The sequence below is a fragment of the Python bivittatus genome, unplaced genomic scaffold, assembly GCF_059951505.1.
Source record: "Python bivittatus isolate LINGU-HERP-01145 unplaced genomic scaffold, Pbiv_v1 ctg000340_np1212, whole genome shotgun sequence".
In the NCBI taxonomy this organism is placed as follows: Eukaryota; Metazoa; Chordata; class Lepidosauria; order Squamata; family Pythonidae; genus Python; species Python bivittatus.
In genome coordinates, this window is record NW_028277056.1 from 29,462,087 (window position 1) to 29,474,428 (window position 12,342).

The 12,342-nt window shown below is 34.8% G+C and overlaps 1 protein-coding gene across 1 annotated transcript in view; it reads left to right on the plus strand.

Annotated features, from left to right (window-relative positions):
- Window positions 1–12,342, plus strand: part of CFAP44 (cilia and flagella associated protein 44) — a 69,869-nt gene that overhangs the window by 20,019 nt on the left and 37,508 nt on the right. Inside the window, exons 9-15 of the mRNA XM_088140894.1 lie at window positions 1,117–1,281; window positions 1,934–2,089; window positions 3,990–4,037; window positions 5,276–5,375; window positions 6,441–6,535; window positions 9,271–9,480; window positions 10,115–10,225. Coding sequence (XP_087997020.1) covers window positions 1,117–1,281; window positions 1,934–2,089; window positions 3,990–4,037; window positions 5,276–5,375; window positions 6,441–6,535; window positions 9,271–9,480; window positions 10,115–10,225 — 885 coding nt within the window. The remainder of the gene's footprint in view (window positions 1–1,116; window positions 1,282–1,933; window positions 2,090–3,989; window positions 4,038–5,275; window positions 5,376–6,440; window positions 6,536–9,270; window positions 9,481–10,114; window positions 10,226–12,342) is intronic.

Consider the following 12,342-nt stretch of genomic DNA (forward strand, 5'->3'; position numbering starts at 1 on the left):
TAATTTTCTCCTGTTTACTACTGCTTTCCAAAGCAAGGGCTGCTGAACTACATTCAGTATCTCAGAAATGGCTGCAGTAAATAGGGAGGATTGACATCACATTGTATGGTGTATCTTGCATGACTGGATGCACTTTCCGATACTGTAATGCCACTGTTGGATACAGCCCCATATTTATACAGTATGCTGGTTTTCAGTGCATTTTTGTGCACAAATAATAAAAATGACATCAAATAATAGTATTCTAGTCCATCAGCAGTAATAGAGTGACTTTCCAGGAAATGAAAACTAGTTTGGCTAATAAGCCTTCCTAGCGAAAAGAATCCTTTTTAGGGTTCTACAATAGAAGAGGTTCTTGCCATATTCATCAGCACCCATTTCATCTCTGGAGGTAGGGACACCTGGAGAAGAAACTCAGATAATAATCTCAGGTCATTAGCATACTGCCATGAAGGCTAGTATTGCTGCAGGTATTCTTTCTCCCATATACTATAAGGTTGTATAGCAGATATGGGGCACCTCCAGTCCATGGACCAAATCTGCCCCTTGGAGTTTCCCCATATATACTCCTTTAGAACGATGTATTTGACAAATCATATTTACAAAATGCGGATAGCGATACAATATGAATTTCTTCTGTTTATATTTCCAGCTATTCCCTTCCAACCTTCAGACCTATGGGGAAGACTGCTACTAACAAATACTTTGGTAGAAATGCAGCAACTTAAACCCAATAAATATATTCTAAAACTTGGGGGAATTTCCAAAGCAGGTTGTCTTATGATATGAGGTGTGAAAATCATGGGGAAAAATTGAAAATATTCCAATTTTTGGAATGTCCAAGGAATATATTTGGATATACTTGGCAGCTGTTTGCATCATGGCCACTGTTAACTATTGAATGGGACGTATCTGTGGTGCTTTGCCAGTTATGCTCTTCATCAGTACAAAGTTGTCTTCTTAGAATTTCTCAGTAGCACCCAAAGACAGAATTCCTGCTTATAGGAAAATTGGTTCAGCTATTTTAAACAGTATTATGCTGTTTTTACCTTGTCCCTACTGGTAAGCACTTCTGCATTTATGATACTAATTAATATTGTTTCATTTGCATTCAAGGTACTTTCAGGTTCAGAATGGGGTAATTTGCTTCTTTGGGAAGGTGGACTCATAAAAGTGGAACTCTGCCGACCTGGCCGTAAAAATTGTCACAATGGCTCTGTTAATCAGTTAATTCTGGATGAGGGAGAGGTGATCACTGTTGGATCAGATGGATACATCAGGGTGAGGTTCCCCCCCCCCAAAACAAGTGTACCAAATGTGCAAAAATATCTTGTACCCAAGCTTATTCATGATTTAAAGGCAGTATTTAGTATTCTACATGCTGAATAGATGCATTTATAGTGAGTGCTGTTTATTAATAAATTCTACAGAAATATTGTTCATTAATCTGGTACCTGGGAGTTAATAATACTAATTCCAAGTGTTTCTTGGAGAAGTATTTTACAGGGTAGATGCCACCACAGAAAAGGTCCTTGTTCCATTTGCAGTAAGGGTTGAGACTTACTGGCCAGTGTCCTGACAAAATATGACATCTCAAAAGATGTTATTAACATATTAACATTTTTGTTACTGTCCCTGACAGATTCCCTTGAAATACAAATAGCTGCAGGGAGATTTATTTGTAAGACAGGGCTATTATTTAAAAGTGCATGTTATTTATCTGAATGCAAATAATATTGCTGTTTTAAATCAGTGGTCATATCAATATCAATCTATTAATTTGTCTGTTTGCTTGCTTATTTTATTTCTGTACAGCTTTTCATAAGCGAAAAAAATCCTTTTGAATTATCCCTTTTCTGAGATTTTTCTCTCATGACATTTTAGCATTTTGAAACAATAACAAGCCTCTTTTTTCCCCCAAACTCTTGTGAAGGTGTGGGATTTTGAAACAATAGACACGGCTGATGTTGTGGATGATACTGGACTGGTGGAGATGGAACACATAAATGAACTTTTAGTTGGCAAAAATGTCAATCTGAATTTTATGATGAAAATTCATGAACGGGGAGAACCTTATTGGTATGCTCAGGTGAGAGCTATTTTAACAATTACTGAATAGATAAGGAAAGGATTATTCTAGTATAAGTTGAAGTATCTCTAGGTTTTTACTGTCATTGGCTTTGTTCACACAGTACATGTGTCTTGCTTAACCATAGTTTAATTGAATAAACCAACTGGTTGGATTCACAAAGCATGCCAAATCATAAATCAGGGTCTACAAACTCCACTGACTTGCACAATCAGACCAAGGTACATTAAAATCAATAATTTATTTGGCACTAACATTTACAGTCCTACCATGGAATAAGTATGAGAAATGTTAGATGGTTCTGTATTCTGTATCTTAGAAAGGAAATGCTAAATTGGAAAGAAGAGAAGGTGGAATTGTATAAGATAAGATTTTTTACCCTCACTTTAATAACTTTAATAAAAAGCTTAAATGGTTCTCCAATGTTTGTGAGATGATACTTCTGTATCTTCGTATAGTTTTAATTGCTAATAATATTTAAGTATACAGTATGGTAGAATTCTTAAAACCTTATATGCGTCTAAAGATTAAAATATGGCCCACTCACCTGAGGTTTGCAGGAGATGATAGCTGTGTCAGTGTTCAGTTTACAGAGGTTTATGTGTTTTTCCTCTTGTGAATTCAAGATAAGTCTTTGTTCACCCATGGTTGAGGGATATCTTTTTATATTGTGGATTTATTATAAGCTAGGGAAACTTGATTTTCATCCTTGTTCAAGTGTCAGATCAAAAGCCCTCACACTTCAAAACTCTTTATGCCATCTGTTGCTTAGAGTAATTATATTAACTACCATATTTTTCCATGAATAAGATACCCCTATGTATAAGACGACCCCCACTTTTCCAACCCAAAATTAAGAAATCAATATTTTAAAGATAAAGCAGAACACATTTTTATTTAGTAATTAGGTAACATTTGCATGATACACTCAGTGGGAGGAGGTCCAAACTGTCTCTCTGCAGCTCTATTTCCATGCTCTTTTGCATAACTGATTACATTCAGTTTGAATTTTGCAGAGTAAGACATTCGCTTATTTATTTTTTTATTTTCCGACATCTTTATGGGCTTAGAATGCTCTGACATTACCAGTCCCTATCGCATATGCGCACTGCCTACACTCTCTCCACCTCCAACGGGATGTGTTCCAACTGGTTTGTTCAGCATCAGCTGACGTCAGTTACATAAGGCTCGTGGTAGGAGGAAGCCTGTTTGCAGAGACAAAGTATGGGCAGTTTCGCAACCACGCAGTTCTCTCCACAGCTTACTTCCTTGCATAAGGCAACCTTCAATTTTTAGTGTAACGATTTTAGAAAAAAGTATTGTCTTATACATGGAAAAATATGGTAAATGCAAATAGAACAATACCAATTTTTATACATCTTATTACAGTAGTATTATATGGGAAAAATCCCTTTTATAATCAAACAATATATTTGTCACAATGCGTACTTAAAGTGATCATTATTAGGATCCAGGATCGTGTCAGATGGAGATGCGGTTGATTCATTCTTGTGTTACAGTCTTGGAAAATCCTGAAATGCTGCTGTTATCCTCAGGAGAAAAGCTCCCATTGGTGCCAAGGGGAATTGCCCCTTTTGGGCCAATGGTAATGGAGGAAGAGATGAATGATTTTTGTTAGAAGAGGAATTTACTAAGTCCTGCACATAGTATGATTCTGATCTCCGTCCTTTCTGTTTAATTTGTAAAAAGATGTAAAGTTATGCAACACTTCTAATGCCGTTAGTATTATATGCACCTTGGCACTTAAGTCCAAATGAAATTGAACAAATGGCTGATTTGGTGGAAAAGGCACAGCTAATTTTCTCTAAATCAGAGCTTTGCTTTTAAGACAGAAAAAATGGAATAATAACCAAGTATTATTAAAATTATTCTTCTTTAGGATTTCAGTGGAGCTATATGGAAGCTTGATTTGAGTTTCTCAAATGTTGTAAGTTTTACTTTATATTCCCTTTCTCTGCTGTACCCTTCCATTATATGATACATAAGATGAATAAACAGAAACTACTTTTACAGAATCACTAATAACTGGTGATATTTTAAACCATACTTAAAATGTCACTAATGATTTTAAGTGACACAACTAGTATTTTATATTTATATTATAGTATAAAAAGGAAAAAAAAATAGAAATTAGGAGTGCCAAATCTGAAGCTATGCACTTATCAAGCCAGTACATTACATGGAAAGGACAAAAATAAAAGAAAAATCAGGCTTCTTTGTAGAGCAGCTATATTGTAACATGAACATAGATTCTTAATGCCCTCTGGGTAGAAAGGTAAGGTGTAAATAATAATAATAGATGAGATATTATTTCATAATAGATGGATATTTTTACTTTACGAGTATAGAATAAATATCAGTCCAGCCAAAGTTCCAGTTGCAATAATTATATGCAGTGTGGAATTCAATAAGAATAATAATTTATGAGATATTGAATGACAGGAAAACATGTTTAGGTATACAAACTTATTTAATGGAACATGTTTCTGGCTATATGAAGAAATGAATCAAATACTACAGTTAAAGTATTTGACAGGGCATAACTAATTGAGTTAAGATAAAATGAATTAGGATAAAATATGTAAGTTTTAAGAGACTGTATAACTTGTATGCCCACATGTGCACAGTATATACAATATGTAATGTCTCAATATATAAAAAGTATGAATAATCTTTTATTTATTCAATTTTTATCCAACCTTTATTTTTGGTCAACTTGAGGTGGTGTACATACTTAAAGATCGTACCTCATATTTTCTCCACAACAGCCCTATGAGGTGAGTTGGGCTGAGAGAAATGACTCATCCAAAGTGACCCAGCCTGCTTCTATTCCTAAGGGAGGACTAGAACCCAGGGTCTCCTGGTTTCTAGCTCAGCATCTTAGCTACTACACAAAAACAAGTTAAGAATTCTAGATTACAGTAGACTCAGGATATGGGAAATATAATAATTCTTGAGAAAATCTCATCCTAATTGTCACAGTGTTCATGGGTGATGAAAACTTGGGGGGAGAGACAGTAAACATTGATAATGAAGTAAGAGTTAAGTTCAGTATCTGACAGTTGTGTTATAAGACCAAAACAATTGAAACAGAATACATGTACCTTGTTTAAACTGTTTTTATCAGTAGCCCTTTGAAGGACATTTTAATGATTTCCATTATAGACTCATGATCCAGAATGCCTGTTTACTTTTCATTCTGGAAAGATAGAAGCCATAAGTGTATCTCCAGCCACATATATCATGGCAACTACTGCTCTTGACCGTAAGTATACCTTTCTCCTAATTTTGCTTTTAGTTCCTCTTTTCATGGATTTAAAGGTAAAGATTAGTTATATGAATTAGTCATGTTGAGGAGGATCATTCACTGATTAATGGCATAATTAATGGTGGTGTAAATTCCACCTTCTCCAATTCTTCATCACCTAAATGTGTTGGATTACAGTTTTCATTATCCCCAGGCAATGTGACTAACTTCTGAAAAGCACAGAACTGGAGAATGCTACAAACCCACAAAAGCCAGGATAATTTTTTTCATATTCAACCTTTGTAGTATTTGAAGCAGTAGTTTATGTTTGCTCTGCAGCATGTACTCTTTATGGAAATGTATAATTGTAATGACCACATTTATTTAATTTGGAAAAAATCAAATTTTAATATCAATATGTTTGACCAAATAGTGTTTCTAAATAAACCTTGAAATTTATTAGGGATTTAATAGTAATAATAATTTCTACAAGCTTTTAAAAGTCAACAACTTAAACAATATTTGAGTTTTGTAATTCCTGTGACACAGATTTCTGTAGCTCTCTTTTTGTTCATGAGAAAATGAACAAAAGTCTGAGTGGATTTGAACCAAAGATTCCTTTCTGTGAATGGCAGTAGAAAGATTTCTCCCTAGAAGCAGGAAGATAGCAACTGTATCTTCTGGAAGGATATAGATGAACTTAACTATACTCAGGTTTTCTGGAACTACCTCTTTGAGTAAGCTGTCTTGACTATCTGAGTCAAGCTATTTCTTGAAATTATTCTGAACAGTTTTAAAAGTGTAAAATTAGGATATTATGAGAATTTTGATGGAGAAAAAAACAGGAAAGAAAGATGATGTATGGCTATGTATTACTACTGTAATGGTACATAAGTACTGCACTTAGTATTGCTATGTATTACTACTTCATTTTTCTATTATTGTTTTACTCCTAATGTGTAGAGTTATTTTGGTAATTGAGACAGCATATACCTTTATTGATAGATAATAAATAGTTCAGATTTCATTCTTATATTTAATCTTTCCTTTCTTTTTTCCTGATCTGTTAATTATCTAACACAGGGTCAGTGCGTATCTATGATTTCATTGACAAGGTGCAGTTGGCTGAGATGAAGTTTAAACAGGGAGGAACAGCACTTACCTGGGCTCCAACAGTGGTAAGTACAGGCAGGAAAAAGGAGTACCTGAATTAAATTTGGTTGATGTAAAGTGTCAAAAATGAATTGTTTATAGTGATGGAGCTCAATAAAATTGAAGAAGCAACTGCTTGGCTTTTTCTCCAATCCACGTTCTTATTGTCTAGATCTAGGAACTTTTGTTACCTTGATTTTGGATAAATGTGCACACTTTCAGAAGATGTGAGAGTGCGTACATTTATTAGTGACTGGAAATGCTTTATGGACTTTTTGCTGAAAACAGAAAACAATGAACTGGTGATTTATGGATTTGATGATTAGAAAGGGTAGATTATGGAAAGAAGGAAATCATGATATAACCTTAGAGAGAGAGGGTAAAATATAAATGCACTTATAACTCCTCTTAAGAAGATCGGAAGCCACTTCTTTATTATTTTTTTCTTTTTTTCTTTTTCTTTTTCTTTTTCTTTCTTTTCTATTTCTTTTTCTTTTTCACTTTCTTATTACTTTCCCCTATTTTTTTTCTCTTCAGTTCAAAATTTGTATTGTTTTTATTTTGTTGAAAACTTCTTTAATAAGAAGAGAATTATGACATGACCTTAAAGAGGGAAGATAGATGATAAATTTATTTGTACCCGCTGTAAAGAAGGTCAGAAGCTGATCCTTTATATATTTTATTTCTTCTTTTTCTTCTTTTTCTTCTTTTCTTCATCTATTACTTTTTTTACTTACCCACCTGCTCTGCTGTTTCTTCTTTTTCTTTTCTTTAAATTTATATTCTATGCTTGCTTTTACTATTGTATAAAATATCTTAATAAAATCAACACTAATATAAAATCAGCACTGAAGTTGTTACCCCAAGGACTCCACAGTATATTAATTAAAATTATGCAAAAAAAAAATCCCCTCTCAACCATATGGATGGTATGTGTCTTCCTCAATCTCGGGTCCTCTACCAGAGGCCTGGCAGTTTGAGGGTTCTGCGCAGTATCTTAGCTGTTCTAGCACTGCACTCTTCTGGACAGAGAGCTCTGAGGTTGTTCCTGGGATTTGTTGGAGTCACTCTCCCAGCTTAGGAGTCACAGCCCTGAGTACTCCTACTACCATTGGGACCGTCTTGGCTATATATATTATATTATATTTATATATTATATATATAATATATATATCATGTGAGAGTATGTCTCTGAAGAGGAAAAAGGGTGGTGCTTGAAAAAGCAAAAATGAAGATCAACATACAAGTGTCACAGTTGTGATATGCAGTGCTGTTGTATGCTTGTATTCCAACCTGAGGAGAACCTTTATAACTTTGTGACAGATAGAAACTCATAGCAATCCTTAAAGGAAAAAGTCAGAGGAAAACAGGAAAACAGGAAAAAGTCAAAACAAAAGTATAAACAGTCGAAACAAAAGTACAAACAGGAAAAAGAGCACAGAGCAGCCACACCTCAGCTGCTGAGAGGATCAAGATTTATAAGTTCAGAGAAAAGAGGCTCTACAATAGAAACTGATAGTGAAATCAAGTTTCCTAAAAAAGACATCAAACAAAAGAGCAAATCCAGGAGACTAGAATAACAATAAGAAGCAAAAGATGTAGCAGGTTTTTTGCACAATTGGAAGTCAAAAACAGTTTTCAGGCCTTTGCAGAAGAAACTAGTTCTGCAGATTCTCAGAGGAAGAAACTGTACAACAGGAGATAGGACAGTGGATCCTCAAAGGGCAGAGAGGATGCAACTGCGTCCTACAATAAGACAAAGAGAAGAATTGTAGTAGTTGGTGATGCATGGTAACAAATAAAACTCAAATTCACTAATATAGAGTAAGGCTAGGTAATAGTGCTGGCTAGGTAATAATGCTTTTAAAAATCTTGGAACAGTAATTGATCACAAGCTGAATAAGACAACAGTCTGATACGTCTGCAAAAGATCTGAACACATTTTAGGTTACATCAGTTTTTGGAAACTAGAAGTATAGCTTCTAAATCACAGAAAGTCATTGTTTCACCCTGTTCTGTGTTGCTGGGCATAACATTTTGAGAAATTCAGTAATGAGGATGATCATGGAACACGTTTCTATGAAGAGAGGTTGAAGGAATTGGAAATGTTTAGTTTTGAGAAGACTATGGAAGAATAGGATAGCACTCTTCAAATACCTGAAAGGATGTTGCATAGAAGAGGCTGAAGATCTGTTCTCTGTATGGAACTATAGAATGCAAGACATGGAATAATGGACTTAAGTTGTGTGAAGACAAATTCCATTTGAATGTTTTTAAAAAATGACATTAAGAGCAATTTGATAACAGAACAAACTATCCAGAGAAGGAGTAGACTCCACTGAATGTATTCAAACAGAGGCTGGACAGCCACTTGTCAGGAGTGCTTTGATTTGTATTTCGGCAGAGTAGAGTGTGTCCTCCACGTTATATTTCAATATAACCCTGCCTTTTGGAAATAAAATGTCAATCACGATTACGCGAAATTGTTCTTTATGCATATCCCAGGTCGATATGGAGCCCATCAAATGGCTATTGTAAATGTGTTGTTGTCGCCAGGGGGAGTGTAGCGGGTTTTGTATTTGGTGTTTTTATTTCTGTAAGCCATCCGGAGTCACTGTGAATGAGTTGGGCGACCATATAAATTGCTTAAATTGCTTAAATAAAAAATATCAGCTAGCTTTATGTATCAAATTTGTCATAGATTTAGGAGATATTTTCTGTAAGTACATTATATTAATACAAACTTTTTTTTTTGTCTAAGGTGAATCCTAAAGGAGGTATAATTGCTGTAGGTTTTCAGGATGGCGTTGTTCGCATAATTGAACTTTATAATCCAAAAGGACTCCCTGTCATTGCTGGACGGGAAAATGTAGGAGATGCAGCCTTGCGTCTAAAACAGGCTTTTAAACCTCATGTGTCTGTAGTTACAGCTTTGGCCTATGAACGTAATGGGGAAATGCTAGCCACAGGGGTATGTATTGACTTTTCTATGAATACGTGTTAATAGGCTACATGTCAGGTTCAGCCCAAAGAACTCCACGAGACAGTGCAGATACAGTTCTGTTGCATTTATTAGCTTCCATCTCAAGACAGAAATCTCTCCAGACTGAATCTAACTTCCCAAGCCAGCAAGCCAAAACGCCATGAATTCCTTAGGGTGGTGCCAGTCTCATCTTCTTAAACTTCCCATGCTCCTGTTGGGGGCTAAGGGAATGCTTATCTCCCCAAGCGCAGCCTTCATCCAACCATTCCTTCACACCACATGAATTTAAAAAGAACATGAAGGGAGCAGCAGGATTTGGTATCTTTGCCTTACAACCAAGTTCTAGAACTAGAATCAGTACCCTTGGGCCTAATCTAAGTAGATTATGTGGTGGGCCCAAGATTTCAGGTGATAACAAGTTTGGCCTGAAATGAATTTGAGGGAAGCAGTGAGTTCCTATGTCTTACTGTAAAGTTTGCTAAAGATAGTGGATGCACATTTCTGATGATCCTCTGTTGCAAAACAAATTAGGTAATGATTGAAAGGGATCCTGTGTCTTTGGACATATGTGGCTACCTTTGCAATGCATGACTTTATTAATACTCCATTTTTCCTATTTCAGAGTAAAGATAAAACTGTTTTCTTCTTTACTGTTGAAGACAAATATGAGCCTATTGGATTCATTAGTGTTCCAGGACCAGTCCAGGCATTGCAGTGGTCCCCCCATTCTCATGTGAGTAGCTAATTTGCTTTTGTAGTCCATGCACCTCATGTTTGTTTAATTTTGCTACGTACAGTGATCTAGTGTTATAAGATTTAAGTTATATTATTTAAATATGTATTTAAGTATTGATCTAAGTAATATATTCTAAGTGATTTGATGAACATTTTAATAGTAGTGAAGAGTATAATTTTTGGACCAATGTGCATTTATTTCTATGTACTTTTACATCTCATCTGCCTTTTTTCCCCATTTACTTAATTGGGAGAGATCTGTTTGTTTTTAATTTCACTATCATAGTCGTGCTAAAAAAGACTGTGCCTAGAAACTGCATCTATGAAGATACAGAAACAGACATAATCAAAAGTTGTTATTTCAGATCTAAGAAATAGGAAAGTTCTGTCAGATCTAACATCTCACATATCATATTATTAAGTAAGAAGCAAAACAGTGAATTGATGGACGGAACAAAGGTGGAAAGTAAAATTGGAAAGGGTTTGGGTAAAAATTGTGATGATGTGGAAGTGCTTGTGTCAGTTAATCACAGTGCTTTGAAACAAAGACTATTTTAAAAAAAATTGAACATTCTTTATTTATTAATGTATTGTTTTAATTTGTAAATGAATTACATTGATATGATTGATTTTTAATCATTCTGAAAGACTGGGTTATATTGCCAGTACTTTTGTTAAGTCTATATATGAAGTATACATTCTGCTTTCTCCAGTAAACAAACTTTATTATTAAGATTTCAAACAATCTGACCCTGGGCATTCTTACATATAACTATCCACCTGTGAACATTGACATTTGTACATAAAACCTAACATTACTTGGTTTCGTTTCTATTTTTTATTATGTTATTCTCAGTGGTAACTTTTTAGGAAACTGCCATCATTGCATTTTGAATTCAGTGAGGTATCTGGAGGAAGTGAATTCATTTTTTGGAAGTATTACTTGACTCCTTCATATCCTGAATTCTCTACTTTTTTGTTGTTCCGTGCTACTGTTATGTTCCATTCATTCATCTTTTAGAAGTATTACAACTGTACCTTTTAAAAACTGAAGCAGATTTTAAGGAAGCCCTCTTAGTATTTCTAGAATTATAGAATGAAACAACTGGAAGGGATCTTGTGGATCATCTAATTCAAGTCCCTGCACACTGCAAATATTCTTTATTATGGATTTTTTTTTTTACTGGTGGCCCCTATTTAAATACCTCTAAAGAAGGAGAGTCTACCATCTCCCAAGGCAGTGCATGCAACTGTTGAATAACTCTTATCATTAGAACATTTTTTCCTGATATCTAATTGAAGTTTACCTCTTTGTAATTTAAATCCATTGTTTCTTGCCATGTCTTCTGTAGTACCTTGAACAGTTCTGTCCAGTCTTCTAAATTTTAAATAATAGCCCTTATATTTGGGGATAACTATAATGTTTCCTGAAATCTTTTCTTCAGGCTAATAATTCCCAGTGCCCATTTAACTTCAAAATGCTCAGAGTTGTTTTGGTTGGAATAGCATAGAAGCCTATGTAGTATAAGAGTAATAATAACTCCAACCATTTCACATAAGTTGCCTTCAAGGCCTTGATTGTTCTCTTCTGGACATGCATCAGTTTATCAATATACTTCCTAAAATGTGGCACCCTGAACTGGACATAATATTCTAGGATCTAACCAATGCAGAAAGGACAGTAATTATGAATTGAGAAGTTGTATTGCAGTATATTTGCCCACCAATTCCCTAATTATTGTATTCACACAAAGAAAGATTTTTTTAAAAGATATTTTTTATTAAAGAAGTTTTCAACAAAATAAAAACAATACAAATTTTGAATTGAAGAGAAAAAGAATAGGGAAAAATAATAAGAAAGTGAAAAAGAAATAAAAAGGAATAGAAAAGAAAGGGAAAAAAAAGAAAAAAAGAATAAAGAAGTGGAAGGCTTTCACGGCTGGAATACGATGGCTGGTGTGGGTCTTCCAGGCTGTGTGGCGGTGTTCTGGAAGTTTTGTTTCCTAACATTTCGCCAGCATCTGTGACCAGCCTGCTCCTGCTCCTGCTCTCTGAAGATGCCGGTCACAGATACTGGCGAAACGTTAGGAAACAAAACTGCCAGAACACGGCCAC